The following is a 21,903-nucleotide window of genomic DNA, read 5'->3' as shown; positions in this document are numbered from 1 at the left end:
ATACTTCCTCCAACAACGGTTTCCTTCCCCTGCTTTTTATTCCACTGCCTAAGCAGTTCTGCTTCAGTCAGTCAGTAACCATCCCTGAAAGGACAGCATAAACAGGGGATGGGAACCACGTGCAAAGGGAGGTGATATAAGCCTTTTCCCCACACCATTTTCAGGATCAAAAATGGCTCTGGGGGCGGGGCTTCCGGTGGTGCGCTGGGACGAGCAAGACGTTCCCTCAGGTTGTCCTGGGGGAAATCCAAGTTTGCGCTAATTTAGGGGTGATATATGCACCCCAATCCGACCCTTGCAAGTGGGTCGGACAGCAGGAACTCCCTGCAGCCCGCAAACGCAGTGTGACCTCCCAAAGACTCTGAGGGAGCTTTATAAGCCCCCCAGAGCTCTGGACGCCGGTCCTGCGAGGGCAAATAGGGAAAGGAATCGCCAAAACGCAACTTTGGCATAAGGCTCTACCCTCCACCATCTTAACACCAACATAAGGACTATTTTAAGAAAAGAACCTCACCTCTCGATGCCTAAGTGAGTACAAAGAACCCTTCGTCTTTTACTGGCATTTTCGAATAACTGGGGGGTAGATGAAGATATTCCCAGTACCTCTGCTCCTCCCTTATTCTAATCGGGAAAGTTTGATTTGTAAATTCCATCAGGATTAGCGGCAGGAGCCTTATCAAATAGATCAGCTTAAACCAAAACAAAGAGTTGGAAGGACGCTTAGATGACGGACTAAAATCTCTACCAATGAGAAGCAACTCTGAGGGAAGGGGAGGGAGAATTTCTTCCTGATTCTCTGGTGAAAAAGAATTTCCTGCCAAGTTAGCAGCAAGGGATTCATCAGACCGGAAGACCCTCTATACCACCCTCTCTATCATTTGAGTCACAACAACAGGAAGCAAGCTGGAGGACCGGATACGCGTCGCACTTGAGTAACACAGAAACAACTCCTGAAGGAAACAACCATCGAGATGAGGCGGTAAAAGGTCCCTGGCAAATTCAACTTCCGGAATACTTCCTGGTAGATCCGACCTAGAGCGTCCATTAAAACTCGCTGGTATTTCAAAACTTTATTAAGCTATTTTAAAGCCAAATTTGGCTCTTTTCAACCCGAAAAAATTACTAAGCTGATCATTGAACTACCTTCTATTAATTACCATCTGGAGGGCCCTGTCTGAGGACATGACTTTTACCAGCCTTATTCCAATGTAAATGTCTGGAACCCGACCCCGTTCTGGCTCACTGCATAGCCCTGCCTATACTAAACTGAAGGACTTAGCACAAGTTACAGCTATGGATAAGAAATTACAGGATATGCTAGCCAAACAAACAGAGGCAACAAACAAGCAGCTTGAACAGATGTCTACACAGATGTCTACACAGATGGCACAGTTAACTTCTATGATGACAAATCTAGGTCAAGCATCTCAAGCTATTAACCACAAATTGGATGGAGTAACAGGAGATCTTAAAGAAGTAAAAATTCAAATGAGTACCATGCAGTCAGATATGCAAGCAATGGATTCATCAATAAAGAAAGTGATGGAAGAGCATAAGGATACAAAGAAAAAATTAGCAAGCCAAGAAAAACAGATTGAAACAATACAATTAAATCAGTCTGCTGTAAAAGATCAAATAGCCATGATGGAGATGAGAGTGAGAGAGACCAACCTTCGTCTACGCAATCTTCCAGATATGATGGGAGATAACAAAGAAACTGTAGTTCCAAACCTGGCTTATCTGTTTCAGATGGACGAACAAGAATTGAACCAAGCTATTAACAGAGTATACAGAATACCATTACCTGCTAGAATGAAAAGATCTAAGCCAAGAGACCTGTTGATAGTGTTCTATGACGCGAGGATTAAGGATAAGATCATGAAGATGCACTATGACAATCCGGTGTCAGCAGGAGACATTCCTCTAATTTTATTAAAGGACATACCAAGACATCTACTCTCACAGAGGAATAATTACAAAGAATTTGTGTCTGTTTTGAAAGCTAATGGTATCAAATATCGCTGGATTATGCCACAAGGCTTGGCTTTTACCTACAAAGAAATGAAAATGACAATTACATCTACAGCAGATGTGGGAAAATTTCTGAGGAAATATAAATCAGATCTTAAAGGATTAACTGGGGATCAAAAGGAAGAGGAAGAAGAACAAGAAGAAGAAGAAGAATCACAGGGAGCAGCAGGAGGAACTAAATTATAGACTGTATATTTTGCTTCAATAATCATTGTACCATGGCAAAAGTAATTTCTTGGAATGTGAATGGTTTGAATGAAAAAACTAAAAGGGCTAGAATTTTCAAATATCTACAGAAATACAAATACTCCCTAATTTGTTTACAAGAGACTCATATAGCAAAAAAACACAAAAAAATATTTGGATAGGCAAATGCTTGGACAAGCATTTGTGGCATCGGCTAAAACAAAAACTAAGGGAGTAGTAATATATGCTCATTCTAGCCTTAGTCCTGAACTACTATATAAAGACAATGAAGGGAGAATTGTAATTATAAAAACCAAAATATTGGGGCAAAAGACGATTGTGGTAGGAATATATGCTCCCAATGAAGGAAAAACAAAATTTTATGGACAATTGCATGAACTGATCTCTCAGTATGCCAATGACCAGATTTTATTGATGGGTGACTTAAATGGTGTTATTCTCCCAATTTTGGATAAAAAATCAAAAGCAAAAGACGAAAATGAAGGATGTTTACCCAAAACTTTCTTCACCATGGCTACAGAATTGGGATTACAAGACATCTGGAGAACAATGAATACTACAGCCAAAGAATATACCTTTTATTCAGCGAGACATGACTCACACTCCAGAATAGACATGATTTGGTCTAGTAAATCAATTTTTGCGCAACTACGCAAAATACATATTTTACCAAGAACTTTTTCTGATCACAATCCGGTTACATTTGAGTGGAACAATAAACAAGCATTTAGATGGCGATTGAATGATAAACTTTTAAAGGAAAAGAAGATTCAAAAAGAATTATATGATCTGATTAAAGACTTTTTTGAAGTTAATCTTAATGGAGAAACTACGCTGAATATAGTGTGGGATGCGTTTAAAGCAGTTCTAAGAGGATTTATGATACAGAAACATGCAGCGTGGAGGAAAACTCAACTACAATTTACCAATAATATACTTTGGGATTTACAAAATTTGGAACAAAAACTTGTTATGGCGTTACAAGAAGATGAGAAAAACGAAATACAAATGAAGATTTCTGTATCTAAACATCAATTAAATTTGGTTATAATGGAGGAAATGAACAAAAACTTAAAATTTGCCAAACAAAAATATTTTGAACATGCTAATAAACCTGGGAAATTTTTAGCAACACAACTGAAAGACTCATTTCAGAAGAAGATTATAACAAAAATTCAAACTGTTAAAGGACCAGTTCATTCAACTACAGATATACAAAAAGAATTTGTTTCATTTTACACTAAGCTGTATCAGAAAGAAAATATTTCAAAACAGAAAATAGATAAGTTTTTAAGTTCAATACAGATGAATATTCTTTCAATAGACCAACGAGAATGGATAGATGCTCCAATTACAAGGGAAGAAATACAAGAAGCAATAATGAAACAAAAACCGGATAAGACACCTGGACCAGATGGAATTACTGCACTATTTTATAGAACATTTAGTGACAACTTAGCAGACTTTTTTGTATTACTTTGCAATACAATTTTGGATAAGGGAGTAGCCCCAGAAACCTGGTCGCATGCATACATATCGTTGATACCCAAGGAAGGAAGAGATCCAGAAAAAACATCAAACTATAGACCAATTTCGTTGCTAAATGTGGACTATAAGATTTATGCCTCGGTCTTATCGAATAGGATAAGAAAATTTATTAAAGACCTTATACATGAAGATCAGGCGGGCTTTGTTCCAGGAAGGCAAATTAAAGACAATATAAGAATTTTATTGGACTCATTAGAATATTATGATCAGAATATTCAACGATCAGCCGCCTTTGTATTTTTGGATGCGGAAAAAGCCTTTGATATGGTCTCATGGGACTTTATGGAAAAAACATTGGAAAAATTAAATTTTGGAGACCGTTTTTTGAAAGGTAAATCGGCTATTTATACATCCCAACAAGCGAAAATTTTGGTGAATGAATCAATGTCGGAAAATTGTCAAATTAAGAAAGGAACTAGACAAGGCTGTCCTTTGTCTCCGTTATTATTTTTGTTGGTGTTGGAAACATTATGTTGTAAACTAAGGAGCATGGAGGACATTCGCGGTTTAAAAATTAAAAAAACATGAATTTAAACTGAGAGCATTCGCGGATGACCTCCTGTTAATTCTGGAAAACCCAACACAATCAATGAAGATACTACAAAAGACACTGGACGACTTTGGGGAAATATCGGGATTTAAAGTTAATCAAGAAAAAACAAAGACAATATTCAAGAATTTATCAGAAATAGAGCAACAGGAATTTATTTCGTTTACAGGTTGGGAGAAGGCCAACAAGGTTAAATATCTGGGAATCTGGATCTCAGCGAAGAACAAAGAATTGTTAACCAACAACTACTTTAAACTATGGGGTAAAATAAAAACTGATATGATTATTTGGTCAAATAAAAAGTTGTCACTACTGGGACGTATTTCAACAATCCAAATGAATGTGTTACCAAGGATGCTCTTCTTATTCCAAAATTTGCCTATAATATCACATGTTAAATACTTTGCTACTTGGAGGAAGGACATTTTAAACTTCATCTGGCAAGGGAAAAAACCGAGGATTGCTTATAAATATTTGGTGGACCTTAAAGTTAGAGGAGGTTTAGCATTACCAAACTTTCAACTTTACGCTGAAGCGGTAGCCTTAACATGGCTAAAAGACTGGATAACCTTATCAAATACACGTTTACTGGAGCTTGAAGGCTTTAATAATATTAGTGGATGGCATGGCTATTTATGGTATGATAAAATTAAGATACAAGCATAATTCAGGAATCATATAATCAGGTCCTCTTTATTGCGTATTTGGATGAAATATAAACATATTTTGGAACCAGTAACGCCGATGTGGATTTCACCGCAAGAAATGTTAACTCTACGTCCACTTAGACCGGACAAATTTATAATTTACCAGGAATTAATTAAATGGGAGGGGAAAAATGTTTATTAAAAGAATTCCAATTTTTCAAAGAGGATTTACAATGGTTGCAATACTGTCAGATTAAATCAGTTTTTGTACAAGATATGAAAAATGGATTTTCTAAAGAAAAGTCCCCTTTCCATAAGATGTTATTAGATAATAATTTGAAATTGATCTCGAAAATGTACAATCTACTTTTAACAATTTATTGTGAGCAGGAGACAATTAAACCAACTATGATCGACTGGGCTCAAAACATGGGACATGATATTGCTTTAAACAAATGGGAAAGACTATGGTCAAAAGACTTGAAAGGAATAAATGCGCAATCAATTCGAGAAAATATTTATAAAATGATGTATAGATGGCATTTAACACCTAAGAAGATTGCAAAGATATATAAAGTGACATCCCTTAAGTGTTGGAAATGTAATAAGGAAATTGGTTCCTTTTATCATATGTGGTGGACTTGTGATAAAGCTAAAGATTTTTGGGATATGATTTACAATGAACTGAGACTAATAGTACAAAAAAATATACCCAAAACACCAGAAATGATGCTATTAAGTATGATACCTGACGACTTGCTAATACAAAGAACTTTTTTGATCTATGCTACAACAGCTGCGAGACTGCTTTATGCAGCAAAATGGAAAGGGGCAGAAATTCCCGAGAAAAAAGACTGGATTGGGAAAATGTTTGAAATGGTGGAAATGGCAAAACTTACAGCCATTTTAAATGAAAAAGACAATGTTCGATTTTTAGGGGAATGGGAGGATTGGATGAAATATTGTGAATATGAATTAAAACTGGGGGAAATGGAAGAATACTTATTAATCTGATCTAGAGGACACAATTAATATTAAGAGTTATAATCATTTATATTAATAGAAGATGTTTCATGAAAGTTAAATGAATTTATGATAGTTAAGATCAGACCAATTACGATGGGATGAATACTTCATTAAGAGGCAGAGAGAGGGGATGGGGAAGTCATAAATTTTCCTCCAATTTGCTTTTTTTTTGTTATGAATTCAAGAAACTATAATAACATAGAGTTAGAAGTTTGAATTTCATAATGCTTTTATTGTTGTTTACTATCATGGAAAATTTGTATTATAAAAACCAATAAAATTATTATTAAAAAAAATGGCTCTGGGGGCTCTATAAGAAATATACTAGTACATGCAAGTTGCCAAAATGGAGCAATCAGGGAATCCTGAGCCATTTTAAATTTAGAAAATGATGCAAGTGGAAGGCTTAAACACCCCCTTCCCTCCCACTGAAGTTCCAATATGAATCAGGCTCCCATGCCAGAGTCTATAAAAAATGTTTAGAGCTTCTGCCACACAACTCCCAGCATATCATCTAGCCAGGCTCTCTCTTAGTCCATTCAGCTCTTCCTGTTCCTAGAGCCAGTGTAAAGTTTTATGCGTAAAGTGCCGTCAAGTCACAGCTCACTTATGGCGACCCAGCAGGGTTTCCAAGGCAAGAGACGAACAGAGGAGATTTGCCATTGCCTTCCTCTGCATAGAGACCCTGGAATGCCTCAATGGTCTCCCATCCAAACACTAACCAAACACTAACTCTGCTTTCATGTCTGGGACAGATTGTCTGCAAACATTGCCCATTGCCCATTTCATTCTCTCAGAGTTAGAATGCCGGTGCATTCAAAGACAACACACGGCTCTGACAGTAAGTGTCACCAACTTTATTAGATCTTACATTGTAGATTAAATGGAAGTCACTGCTAAACGGAATATTGTTGAGATATTTCAGTTATGACAAAGACCAGCTGTTACTATTCCATATCAACTAGGCTGCAGAAATTTTTTAAAAATGAGATATATCCTACAATATTGAAGATAGAGATCGGAAAAAAAGTAGAAAAATAGGTTAAAGAGAACTACCCCAATTTTTCAAAACATATTTAACTTATAACGAGATGGTAGATATCTGGAGGCGTAAAAACCCATTAATAAAAGATTATTCCCACCTATCGGCTCGTCACAAGACTGAATCCAGATTAGATATGATTTGGGTCTCAAATAGTATTATTGATAAAACAAAACAAGTAGAAATGAAACCATATTTTTTATCAGACCATAAACGTTGAACTATATAAGTTTAATAAAAACAGGAGAGACTGGAGACTTCCTGAAAATTTGTTAAAAAAAAAAAAAGATGTAGATATAAGAGAGCAGATTAGAGAATATTTTAGTATAAACGATAATCAAGAAGTAGACATAGGGGCACTATGGGACGCTTTTAAAGCAGTCCTTAAAGGGAACTTAGATAGAGAAATTAAATCAGATATGAAGCAAATGAAACAAAAAGCATTTTTTGGAGCAAATAAAATAGGAAAGCATTTGGCAAAATTGTTAAAATATATAGACAAAAAAATAACAATAGGATCACATCAGTAAAATCTGGTAAAGATATATATCACGATTTAAAATCTATAAAAGAGGAGAGTAAAATATTACCAAAAATTATATGAAGTACAAGATATTAATGAACTAGATATAAAAGACTACTTATCAAAAATTGAAGTCTCTAAAATTAATGAAAGTTTAATTTATCAATTAAATGATACAATAAGCATGGAAGAACTCGATTTATCCATAAATAATTTAAAAACTGAAAAAACACCTGGCCCAGATGGTTTTCCTGCTTTATTTTACAAAACATTTAGAGAGGAAATAAGACATCCTTTATTAAAAACAATGAATGCAATAATAGAAGAAGGGTGTATCCCAAATTCTTGGCAACATTCAAATACTACATTAATTCCTAAAGTGGAAAGCTCTCCAATTGATATAAGTGAATTTAGACCTATAGCTCTAGTAAACTGTGACTACAAAATTTTTATGTCAATTATGGCAAACGGATTTAAAAACATTCTACAAGAAATAATAAGTGATGAACAAACAGGATTCTGAGATCTGATGAGATCAGGCTAGCCTGGGCCATCCAGGTCAGGGCAGCAGGGGTCTTACCAGGCTTAAAATGAGGCCTAGGCCTTGATGTTGCTGGCATGGTGACATCACTTCTGGAAATGATGTGACCACACAGGTGTTGATGAAGGAGATGCTTTGGGCAAATCTCTATGGTAAAACAGCTTCTACCATGGAGTTTTTGCCCAAATATCAGATCGCCTCCCTTGTCATTGGTGACATGGTCTTCATTAGTCTACATAAAAGAGCAAGGAACGAGTCAACTTGGTGCAGTCTGTAACCTTTTGTATAACTTACCGAACAGGTGGAAGATATACAGAAACAAATTTCTCTTTCAAATAGGCTGCCAACATAAGCAACAGGGAAAGGCAGAAAAACTGCAAATATCTGTGTGCTAATACTTGGCAGGTAGGGCCCTTTTCCCCCTTTTTTTCTGTGAGACAGAATTCAACTGTATCATAAAATGTTGCTCTGAAAGGCCTAGAGCATAATGATAAAGGAGTCACCACCTGAATAAGCCACGTGTTAATAATCCAGACAGCAAGGAGAAAAAATCATCCCCAGAGTGACTCCACTGTTGCCTGAATAAACTGCAAAGGTATATACATAGCATTTAGCTTCCAGCTGTATACTGGACAGCTTGTAAAGCAGTGGTGTCCTGCAAACAGTGCTTAGATCATTCTTGCACTTGAAAGCAGAATATCCCCGGGGGGTATGATCTTTTTTCAGCTCAGTTCATAGTGCTTCATTTATCGCCAGCTTAGATGAGGACATGACAGCAGGCAACATGCCAAGTTCTCTGTCCGTTGCTCAAATCCCAGCCTTCTTGTTGAGTTCACCTCCAAATTTAAACCTCCTGTCCTTACCCCACTATTTTACTACTGTGGAGAGGTATGTCAGGTGCAAAGAAAAGGAATGCTGCTTTCAGACATCTTACTTAACCTCAGTTTGAAGGGCTTGGGGGAAGGTATGCTTTAGCTCCTGTCCATTAACAAACAACTGGACAGTATGTCATTGCGGTTCCTTTATTAACAATTGTGGGTACAGGGGGCTCAGCCTGCAGTTAATGTCACCTTGGCTGAGGTGATGGTACTGAGCCTTGATCTCATAGCTTTGTCTCTGTCCCTAGTGAACCCAGGTCCTCTTCCTTCTCCTTCCCCTCCTTTCCACTTTTCTCTGTTTCCTTCTCCTCCACTCCTTTCCATCCCTGGCCTTCTCTCTCATTTGGATGCCTCTTAAACCCCTGCACTTCTCCATCACTCAGCCAAGCACCTCTCATGTGCCCTTCTCTTGGCCAGTTAGGGCCTTCCAATGGCCCCCCTTGGCCATGCCCAAGGAACACTCAGGACCTCCAGGGCCAAACTGGGTGCCTCTCATCACCAACTGATGGCTTTCTCCTACCAAGGTGAGGTCAGCACTCAGAAGCTCATGCTTTTCCCCACAGTCCAGCTTATTTGCAAGCAGACTGACAACAGCATCAAGTAAAATCCTTCCTCCTCTGCTTGTAGTTCTGGTACCTCAGTGTTTCCTCACAGCCTCCAGTAATGCTGTGGCATGGCTCAGTCACACACACATGCAGTTAAATAAAAATGTGCATCAATCTATTTTACCCCAGGCTTGTGCATGTGGAATTCCCTCCCCCCGCCATTTAACTGAGGTTCGGAATCCTGGTTAGTGGCGTGGGAACTCACTCCAGTTAAACCACATACTTGCATTTATGTGTCATGGGTAAATGGGAATTTAATCCGTGATTCTCTGCACGACAGGGGAAGGGAAGGAACATGTGAGAACTTAGCATAATAAGCTAGGTACATGCACATTTTTACTTGACCACAGTTAAGTAAGATGTTTGAATGGAGTGGAAGTGAAATTCAAAGTTGTCGGCTGTTTTTTTTTTTTTTGCTCTAATGTAGCAACAAGCACATCAGACTTCCTCTATGAAAATAATAAAACAATGCCAGGGGATAAAATCGGCTAAGAGCTGGTGAGTCACTGATTCTATTTGCATAGAATACAGAAGCAACATGATTTCTGTCTCTGGCAACAGTACTGCTGCTCTAGCAATTATTAAACTAAAACCTGATAGCCATAAATTGACCTAGCATCTGCCATGATCAGCAGCATGATCAGAATACTCTCCTACATGCACTAGAAACAAATTTAGGTACATATGTCCCCACATAGCCTTGTCCCACTCTACAAGCATCTTTAAAAATCTCTAGTCAGTTTTCTTCTAATGAGATTCTGTTTCATTATGAATGTTAATGGTTTTAACAGTTTCTGCATCTTTATTCATACAGACAGTGATGCCACCAAACACAGGGTAGGACAATAACTGTCCTAGAAAAGAGACCAATTTTAATGGTCACATACCAAACAAGAGAAGCTAAAATGACTAAACTGAGGCTATTGTACTTTGGTCACATGAGAAGACAAGAGTCACTGGAAAAGACAATCATACTAGAAAAAGCTGAAGGCAGCAGGAAAAGAGGAAGACCCAACATGAGATGGATTGACTCTATAAAGGAAGCCACGGCCCTCAATTTGCAAGATCTGAGCAAGGCTGTTAAGGTTAGGACATTTTGGAGGACATTGATTCATAGGGTCGCCATGAGTCGGAAGCGACTTGACAGCACTTAACACACACACATACCAAACAAACTTGCTCAATAGTCAATCATTTCAGCCAAGGCCCAAGAGATAAAACAGAACTGTGAAAGGATTCATAAATTCACCCTCTTTGAAGTTCCTGTTGATTCCTAATTGCAGAGAAAATACTGAGATGGCTCAACAGCTTGCTTATACTTACCTCATTTGAAAGCCAATTCATGTATTTCTACAGTGTAACGGATATAATTTTTGTAGTGATGGATATGATGCTTCTCTGGTAATGGGAAAACCATAGTCTAGATGAATATAATGGTTCCTTCCATCCTTTCCCTCAGGCACTTTCACAAAAATCTCCATGCTACTTAAGAATCGGCAGAACAAGAGACTAGCGGAACAGCTATGTTATTCTGAAATGACTGAATTACACCTCTGGATTGGGAACCGCTGGAGTAAAACATAAACAGGGGAAGGAGTTTGGTTCCAGCGTAATTCTGTACTCTTAGTCCTATTGTATTGTTAATTGGTTGTTTTATGATTTCTGATTGCACTACTTTAGCCTGTAACCCACCTTCAGTATCAGTGAGAAAACAGACTATAAAGAAGGTAAATAAACAAACAAACAGATAAAAATAAATAAACAGAGGTGCTCAACAGGAGTAGGCTGTGTAATTCTTGGGCTTCTGGGCCATGCCAATAATTTTCCTGGCCCTCTGTTTCTTGTTCTGGTCTAGCAAGCATCCCTTTACCTTAAATGGAAATGTTGAGTAAGTAACAACCTAATAAGGGTCTGGATCATGGTTTGTACAGTCTACACAAAAATATTCATTAACCTGCCGACACACATTTGGACTGAGTCATTTAAAATTTCCTTGGCTCCATGCTGCTTTGAAGTAAAAGCTGAAGCCAAAGTTGGAAAACTCTTGGCTGCAAACTTGCACGCCATTGCCCTTTTAAAAGGTTCAACTGTTGCATGTTATTTAACACTGCTGTTTGATATTTCTTATATGATGCCATACCACAGCCCAACAAAATAAATACAAGCCTATTATGACTGGAGTATTCCACACTGAAGTGATATCATTTATGTGATATAATATTTTGGCAAACATTTGCTTAAACCTGTATCCGAAGTTAAACTTGCAAATTAACAGTTATCCATTCAAAACGCCAAAAAAACTATGTGGGCTTCTACAATCAAGCAATGAATACTTCTGTCTTACTGATGTTCAAACATGCAAAATAATCTGCTTCATAGTTCAAATGGATCCCAAAAGTTACAAACACATGCACGCGAACAGGGTAAGATTATGTCACAAAGAAATAAAATTGTATGGGATTTCCCCAAATCACCCCATAAAAGTTATCTGTTGACAGATACATAGTAAAACTCCAAGAAACCTTACTCAGCCCACATAGTCTGCCTAGTAAACATCGTGATGTGACATCACCCCATGGGTCAGTAATGACCTGGTGCTTGCACAAGGGACTACCTTTACCTTTTTATTTGTATATAATTTCATCTGCAATCTTTTACTTCCTCTGCACACTTACTTCAGCAAGAATTATTGTTCCTAGGAGGCCTTACTCCCTCATAGGACCACACTACAATCATGTAGGTTTTAAATGGGAAGCTACACATGTAGAATGCAGACTTCTGAGCATATACGGCTACTCAGGTGAGATGATAAGCAATTCCTCCCTCTCCCTGGGTAAGTACCACCTCCTCCTCTCACCTGTTACAATACTTCCCTCAATTATAACATGAAACAAAAAGGAATGCCATTTTTTTTTGGGGGGGGGGCTTTTAAAAAATGCACATCCACTCCTGCACCCAGCTTTAGGGCGCAGCCAATCTGCACATGGACCCATCCTCTTTCTCACTGTACTGATGCTGCCTGTCCGCCCACCTGCCTGCCACAATCCCAGGACTCCTGGCACCACTGGAACCGACCCTTGGCAACTGGCCCCGGCAACGTCGCACAGTGCCCAGCCTCATCCAATGTATTCCCCTGACATACTTGCATCTGTTATAAAAGCTAGAAGCAAAGTTTACCTATGAAATGAAATGTTGCTTATTCCACAGCACTGAATGTGCTATTGGGTGCAAAACAAACAGGAGAGAACCGTCAAGCTTCACACTGCTTGCCTCTAAATCAGTGGTTCCCAACGTGGGGCACATGCCCCCCAGGGGGGCAATTTGATTTTTAAGGGGGGCAATTCGAGAATGAGTTATTAACAGTGAATTTTTGGCATTTCTTATGGTTCTAGGGGCCTCATACAGTATATAAATATATATTGTGACATGCACATTTTTAAAATTAAAATCAGAATGTACACGGCGGTCAGCTGGGGACAATGTCACAGGGGGGGCATCAGGATTTTAGAGATGCTTAGGTGGGGCACGGCCAAAAAAAGGTTGGGAACCACTGCTCTAAATGAAAGGGGAAACCTCACCACCACAGATCCCAACTGGTGCAAGGCTATGAGGAAGTCAGGGACTTTGGGCTCACAGTGACCCTCAGAGCCTCAATGAGGTGATGGCAGTCTGTCTTTCCCAGTACAGTGGGAAACACCAGCTCAAATCTTTGCCAAAGGCTGCATGGGCAAGGTTCAGGGCTGCATGTCAATTGGTGTTCAAAACATGAATGTCAATATGGGGAATCTAAATAAAATTTCGATTCGACCCTGCAAAATATTCAGTTAAAAAGACTTCCAAACAAACGTTTAAATTACAGTGAAAGTAACAGATATTCTTTAACAATTATGAGAAACCTTATTGAGCAAATGTATACAGCATTTGGCTCAAACTGGAGGTTTTCATATTTTTGTTTTAAATAAAGCAATTTTTTTTTTTTTTTTACAAAAACACCACAATAAAGGAAAATATGCAGGGAATCCACAAGAATATGCCGGGGGAATCTCATCCCCCCTTCTCACTATTTTATCTTCCTGTTCCCTGAAAAACCCCATAGCCTCTTCATTTTTCCTGCTTCCTTCTCTCTTTCCCACTCACCAGCCAACCTACCTTTATCTGCTCCTGTCTTCAGCTCTCTCTTCCTTCCTTCCCCTGGCAGCTTCTACCACGGAAAACAATAGCCTGGTTGTGTGGTCCTGGTGGGCGGGCCCAGTTGCACAGAAGGGAATCTGAAAGGACTTAAAGGGGATCTCATTTCCCCTGTATCCCCCTATCCACACTATTTCCTCTTTCCCTTCTCCTAGCAACCCCCACATCCTTACCTTTCTCTGCTTCCTTCTCTCCTTCCTACCCACCAACCACCCTACCTTTTAACTGCATCCGTCTTTAACTATATTTATTTACTAAATTTATATCCCACCCTTTTCTAAAAAATGGAACCAAAGCAGCTTACATATTCTCCTCTGTTTTATCCTCACAACAACCCTGTGAGGTAGGTAAGGCTGGGAATGTATAACTGGCCCAAGGTTACCTAGCAGGTTTCCATGGTACAGTGGGGTTTTAAACCTTAGTTTTCCAGATCCTAGTCAGAACTCTAACCGGTACACTACACTGGCTTTTTGTGGGATAGCTGCTGTTGAACAACAGCAAACAGCCAGTTCTGAGTGAGTCATGCAAGTCATGTGGTAGTGAACTGCCCAGTGATTGCTGCCAGGATTAGCCATGATGAGTCCTTCCTCAAAAGGCCAAAAACAGCCCTGGAAAGCCCCTCCCTTGCCTTTTACTGACAGAAACCAAGGATGGCAATACTACTGTGGTTACCTCGCAACCCCCACCCTCTGACAAGGCATTCATTTCTCAAAGCTGCAAGAGCTGTTTCTATTGGGGGGGGTGTTGTCCCCATTTTTTTCCCTGCAAACCTGGGGCTTTTTTCAGGTTGGCAGAAAATATTTATCTTGTATTTTCATGACTCTGATCTCTGGATTTAAATATCTACAGTTATGGCCATACTGAGAATTAGCTATATAGATGTGAATATTAATATTTTCTCTCTTGTCCATTAAAAGTGTTACAAAAAATGCCTGTATCTTTTAAATATTAGTTTAGCATATGAAAAGAGGAAGGCTAACTTACGAGTAACAGGTTGAATCTTCATAAGATTCTGAACGTCAATGGTGAATCTATGGAAATGGATATAGACCTGCTGCACAGAATTGTTGAGGCCCAAAATATCCTTAGAATGAGATGTCATCGTTCTGTTCATCTGACTGACACAGTTCCAAAGACTGGATACGTGTTTGTTTAATCCTTCCTTTATCTTCTGAAGGCTGCCAGACACGGTGTCTAGTTTGCTGCAGACTTTTTCAACATGGGACACTCTATCCTCCAAATATGACGCACTAGGAGCTTTTTCTTTACATTTGTTTGGGTCATAAAACGCTTTCTCGTTTAACTGCTCCAGCTTCTCTTTCAACTCATTACAGCAATTATTGTTTTGGTGTGTTGTTTGATTGTTAACTGCTCTCTGTATTTTATTTATCTTTCTGAACACGCCGACCTGTGTCTTTTCACATGTAGAATTGATACCCACAAGTTGCTCTTTGCAGCTGTTCAGGCCACCTTGGAGGGATTTTATATCTTTATCAAGAGCGCTTATACCATAGCGAACTATTCGTAAGTCTTTTTGAAGTTTCTGGATGTCACGCTGGTTGCTTTTAACTGATTTAAAGTTCTCATTTAATGAACCATTTAAATCATTTATAAGAGCAGAATTGTCCCCCATTTTCAAAAGCAATAGATCATATTTGCTGTTGCAATTTTCTAAGACTTTCTGGAGTCCTTCCAAATTTTGTGGTACTATAGGATGGCATTTCTGCCCACAAATGTTTTCAACGTCTTGTAGTTTGTTCTTCATGAAGTTAATCTCGGATGCAAGCTGCTCATTTCCAAATCTTGAATCACTATGCAAGATAGATCCTGGACCAGTATCTCTCTCCTCTGGATTTGTGACATTTACAATATCTAGAATAGGGGTTCCCAGGTGATTTCCCAATGCCTGAAGCTTTTGCTCAATTAAGTTTCTCACATCATTTACTTCAGCAGTTATAGTGCCACGAAGAGTTTCCTCAATGTAAAAGCAGTGTTCCTCAGCATTTCTCTCTGTAATATTGATCCTTGCTTCCATTTCTTCCCATTTTGCGTCAAAGCTGCCTTCTAAATCTGGAGTGGAAGTACGCCTTATTTCATTATCTATTCTGAAGTTTAAAATCCTGCTTGCTTCTGCAGTTCTGTCAATCTTCTCTTCCAACTGTTTTACCTGCTGCCCAAAGTCATCCATTTTGGCAGTGTTGCAGCAAAAGGACTGGTTTGATGGTTCTTGGATAAGAGTCTGAAGAATTTTTATTTCTTTCCTCAGGTCATTTTCCTTTTCTCCTATAAGTTCTCTTATTCCTAAGCAGCTGGCTTCAAGATTATCACAATGTTGCTGAATGTCCATCAATTTGTATTCACATGAATTTTTCAGATCTGCCATTTTCTTCTCGAACCCTTCCAACATTTCCTGTCTCAGGGCTTCAAACTTAGCATCGATGTATTCCTGATATAACTGGCCACTAGGCATCATTATGGTTGGGCCTTGGGCTGCTTCCTGAAGTAGTTTTAGTTGCCCTTCATAGCCATTCACCTTCCCATTTAGTTCCTCAAGCTTGTCATTTTCCACCTTCAAAGCATCTTTTACCTGAGCTATTTCTGATTGCATGTTCTCTGTTCCGGATTCAGGAAAAGGATCTTTTTGGTCTTTATTATTAGATAGATGAACTGTGTCTCGTTCTTCTTCAACATCACTGTCAGGTCCTGCATGATCGTGAAGGTTGTTCAGCCATGGGACCCGTACATGACTTGCATCTTTTTGCACTGCAAGTTTTAGATTGTCATTAACCCCTGTTAAGGAGGACTGAAGCTCAAGGACAGTCTGTGTAAGGCGGAACAATTCATCCTCAAGGTCCTGAATTTTTTTATCCTGTAATTCATGTTGATGTAACTTTGGTTTAGAGTCTGTGGAAAGGGGGGGATATGCAGAAACAGAAATTTTATTATTTCTTCAAACAGCTTTGATTAGACACAGGAGAAATTGGCTTGCAATTACAATGTATTTTCAGCTTGATGCATATTAATACCAGGTAGAACTAGGTTGGATCTTGTGGGAAAGCTTGCAAAAGTTGATGGCTAAGCAGATCTTTCCCTGCCTTCCTCTTTCCCCATGAGCTTGTTGTCCTGAAAATCCTCCACAAGGGTTGAGGAATCCTTGTGAACAAAATGAACCATGGTTCAGTGGTATATGCTGCTTAACAGTGTTCCTCAACTTTCCAACTCTGTAAGTCATCCATGGATCATTTGTTCTTACTACCAAATATGTTATGAGTATTTTGAGGATCATAATGATCTTTAGTAATGACCAATTTCTGATCTGTGTGTACGTATGTATGTATATGTATGTGTGTGTGTGTGTGTGTGTATACACACACACACACACACACACACACACACACCTGCACATCTTTGTGTGAGTAATACATATAATCTATGCACCAATGAGTGTTTGTACATGTACATGGACTTAGTACTCAATTTATTACCAAGTAGTTCAAATTAACTCAAGGAAATGTCTTCAGAAGAGGTGACTTGAGAATTTCAGCTTCAAGATACATGAGACTAAACTTGTCCTAAATATATTTTAAAAGCCCAGTCATTTGTGGGGGCTCTTATCACTGTTATGCTCAATCACCTGCTCATTGCTATGAGAATTACTTCATTTACAGCTCTAACAGCTAAATTACAAATGTAGTATGCAGAAAGGACTGTGATTTCAGATAGTTTGGGATAGCATCACGCATACTGAGTCAGTCAGAACCGCATAGAGAATCAGCATTTAAGTCTCATGTACAGATGTACCCTTTGAATTAAGTGCTGACAGTACAGAGTGCTACATTATGAACATTTCCCTGACAATGACTGAAAACATGTCATAAAAGGAAGCCAGAAAGCAACAAACGACTCTCAGCCCCAAATTGAACAGGGCTTCGACAGGGGCAACAGGTTCTGCTAAAAAAGACAGGCGGGAGATGTAAATGCAAAACCAACAATGGTGGTGACTTCTGCATTTATAGTAGGCCTAGGGTCATGACCAAGTCATAGTGTGAGAGTCCCAGTTAAGCTTATGTTGAGCCTATGACCAGTTTTGATGCAAATGGCCATAGATTTTGTACTCATTTTGGAAAATTACAAGATTAACAGATTCCCTTGAAGAAGCCTCTTGGGAATACGTGTAGGAAATTTTATGAATTTTAACTGAGTAATAAAAAATATTTTAACCTTCTTTTTAATCTCCTGGTGACAGGTGTGGCCCTTTTATTTCTCCTTGATGCAAATGTTCACCAGCCATAAATAAACAATTACGCTACTGACAAAAAGCATTTAAGCTATTGTTACAGCAGGAGAATAAATAGCTTCCATACAGCATTCTGAAGATGTTACCAAACCTACAAATTTGCGTATATTTCACTTGAAAGTATCCACATCAGCATTGGTGAATAAATGCTTTATAAACTGAAAGCTAAAGTTTTTTTTTTATCTTTTCCAATGAAAACCTTTATTATGTGTCATCTATTGAACAATCAGTGATCAGATACAATTTGGCAACTTTTTTTAAAGAGTACTTTCTCAAGGAAAGAAACCCTGGACTTAAAGGAAAGTAGATGCAACTTCCTTGTTTTGGCCTACAAATTCAATGGGAGAAAGTAGTCAAGAACTACCTCTTTAGGCTGATAAAACTGATGACTGAGATAAGCACAGAAAAGCTATAGGAACATTGAAAGTGCTGAAGACTGCTAAATTATACCAGAAAGTGCCATGCATACCAAGATCCAAAGAAACAGTTACCCGGGCTTGTCTTTGCACCATTTGGTGGTAGCTCTGCTGGGTAAACAACTTTTCTTGATTGTGGTGCTGTGCTTTCTTTGCAGTCTACACCCATGTACCCAGGACAACATCTCCATTCCAGTTCTGTAACTGTCTTGTATGTTGTTATATATTTAGGTCTAATACTTGTACGATAGCTGCAAAAAAGTAAAATGAAAAAGGTGTTATTATAACATTTTGTTATTTGAAGGGGGGGAAGCAAATAGTGCCCCAAATAATAGGAATAACTATTACTGACATTTTAAAGGATCAGGGTATATTACATGTTAGGCATAATTGGAATGATCTACAATTGAGGTGATCTACAACAGAGTCAGGGGAGGCATTTGACCTGTGAAAAATTCAAGCACATATTTCACAGCATGTGAGATACTGGCCATCTCAACAAAACAGACACACACCTTAAATATATTGCTTAGAAAATAAGTGGTACTTAAAGAAAATCATGAGCAGGCATTACAGAGCAGATTAATAAGTAAATGTGTGATAGCATGTATCAACTAAGGGATATTGAAGTTACTTTAAAACATGGCTTTTTAATTTAGATATCTCTATTACCTAGTTCTTATTATAGAAAGTAGCTGTTGCACAGCACTCTTTGGAAGGTTTGATATACGTTATGTATGGTTTTGTGTTTAGAGTGTTGTGTTGTATATCTTTCTTGTTATATATAATAAAATAATTAAAAAACAGACACATATGATGTTCACAGTGTATACACACCTCTTATTATTTATCATCATCCCCCAGAATAACAACTGTTCTCCAGATGACAGAGATCAGTTCCCCTGGATAAAATGGCTCCTTTGGAGGATGGACTCTATGATTATACCTCACCGAGGTCCTTCCCCTTCCCAAACCCCACCTTCCCCAAGCTCCACCCCTAAATCTCCAGGAATTTCCCAACCCAAAGTTAGCAACCCTAACTTTACTACACAGAACTGACTACCTCTGTTGCAAAAAGTCCTAGATAAATAGGATTCCCAAGATATCCATAACACACCCCTCAGTATTGGAAAACGGGTATGTTTTGTTTTGATAATATTGGAATACAAATACCACTAGGGCTAATTAAGAATTGGCACCTCTTCCTATAGAAACAGAAATATATAGAATTATATATGTTATTTATTCTGGATTTTAATCTTTAAAGGATACAATATATACATTTTGGAGAGCTAACACAACGTTGAATGAATAAGCAGAAAACAAAGCAACATAAATTTGAATGTATTTAAACAATTGGTTAAACGTATTCCATAACATTTCATATATGCCATCCTATAGGTACTGCAAAATTTGGAAGGACTCCCAATGTGGCTTTCTTTTTTACAAGGAAGCAAACCAAATCATTTCAAAACTTGCTTCAATTTCCCAGCCATTCTGAACCTACATGAGTTAAATATTTTAATTGTTGTTTCTGCTGACTCTTCCTATCATATGTAAAATTTTAACATAAATTACAGTTTATTTAGTCAACATACACCAATATCATGGAAGTAGAAAGTGCTGTCAAGTCACAGCTGACTTCTGGCGACCCCATAGGGTTTTTATGGCAAGAGACATCTGGAGGTGGTTTGCCACTGCCTGGCTCTGCGTGGGCTGAGAGAGTGCTGAGAGAACTGTGACTGGCACAAGGTTACCCAGCAGGCTTCATATGGAGGAGTGGGGAATCAAACCTGGTTCTCCAGATTAGAGTCCGCCGCTCTTAACCACTACACTACGCTGGCTCTCTAACCTATATCGTAGACAATTACAAATGTTATTTAATCAAGGTTCCAGCCCCACATATTTCAGTGCTCAGCAAACTAAAAAAGAATCACTGCTTTTTTTGTTATAATGGGCCGATACTTGATATCCTTTTGGAATACCACATTTAGTCTTCCAAGAGGGGCAGAAAACATTTCCGTGTAACTTGAAAGCTCCCACAGCATGAAGACTGGATCCATCCCATGGACCTGCTAAAGCCTCGTGAAGCTCCATGCTAATCAAAAAACTGTGATGGAGAAAATGACATCTCCCCAATCCAAGAGTGCACTTCGTATTTGTTTGTAAACACTTATAATCTATAACTCTTGCTCTATTTGTTACATTTTCCCTCTGAATCCCCTATCAGATATTTTAGCCTTTCAACCACTCTGCAAGGTAAAAGATGCTGTAACACTCAAAGCTACCTATTAAACATCATGGTAAGGCTGAGATTGATACCTGGGATTCCCACATCCTGTTCTATCAATCTAGCCACTGTGCCATTCTGGCTACTTTGTGTGCATGCTGTAAGTATATAAAACCTGATTATACAGTTTTTTGATTGAACTGCTGTGAACACTTCATCTGATTTGGTCAGAACCTTTCTTTCCTTCTTTCCTTCTTTCCTTCCTTCCAACATGGATGGAACTCAAGGCCATAAACAGCATTCCAAACAACAACAAATCATAATAAAAAATAACATCATCAAAAACATCAAATAAATAGTCAGCAAAAATAAATAGTCAGCAAAATGTTTTGAGCCTTCTCTCAGAGGCCATTCCAAATCAGGGCGGTGGCAACCAGTCCAGGCAGCAATACTATATACCCTGGCCAGAGATCATATAGCCAAAAGGCCTTATAGGACAGTCGGAGTGGTTAAGGTGTCAGACTAGGAAACCCAGGTTCAAATCCCCACTCACACATTGGAAGATTGCTGGTTGACCCTGGGCCAGTCACACACTCTCAGCCCTGACCATGGCAAGTATTTGGAGGGAAAACCTCCAAGAAATATCAGGGTCATGATGTGGAGACAGGCAATGGCAAACCATCTCCAAACATGTCTTGCCTTTAGCACCACACGGGGTCACCATAAGTCAGATGCGACTTGACAGCATTAAAAAAAAGTCGCTGCATGGGTCAATGCAGGGAGAGGTGGTCCTTCCAAAACATACATAAGAATTTATAGTTGCCTACAGTATTCCGTTGCTATTTTGATCTCCATTGAAACATCAGCAAAAGCACTACACAATCAAATAAAGTGAAAATAACTTTTTAAATAACATAAAATGATCAATTTACACAATGGAAGAAAATCTAACAGCGTGGCTACCTACCCATGATTTTCCTATTTCCTTTTTCTCTTATCTACAGTACTAAACTACTTAATTTGTATGTAATTAGTTGGGATGGCATCTCTTTGAAGGCCTATATGGAGCCAATGGAATACACATGACATTTCAGTGATTTTTGAAGTGGCCAAAAGTAATTAGAGAGACCTCTCTACCATAATGACATATAAGTCTGAATCAGAACTAGTATGT

The 21,903-nt window shown here is 38.6% G+C and overlaps 1 protein-coding gene across 1 annotated transcript in view; it reads right to left on the bottom strand.

Moving 5' to 3' along the window:
* EMILIN2 (elastin microfibril interfacer 2) overlaps positions 1–21,903 on the bottom strand; it is a 47,652-nt gene that overhangs the window by 11,356 nt on the left and 14,393 nt on the right. Inside the window, exons 3-4 of the mRNA XM_056854632.1 lie at positions 18,575–18,750; positions 14,771–16,690 (exon numbers count right to left, since the gene is read on the bottom strand). Of these exons, the coding sequence (XP_056710610.1) occupies positions 14,771–16,690; positions 18,575–18,750 (2,096 nt within the window). The remainder of the gene's footprint in view (positions 1–14,770; positions 16,691–18,574; positions 18,751–21,903) is intronic.

This window comes from Euleptes europaea, chromosome 8 (assembly GCF_029931775.1).
Source record: "Euleptes europaea isolate rEulEur1 chromosome 8, rEulEur1.hap1, whole genome shotgun sequence".
In the NCBI taxonomy this organism is placed as follows: Eukaryota; Metazoa; Chordata; class Lepidosauria; order Squamata; family Sphaerodactylidae; genus Euleptes; species Euleptes europaea.
Note: the sequence above shows the minus strand (reverse complement) of the source record. Positions and strands in the feature narration are given on the sequence as shown.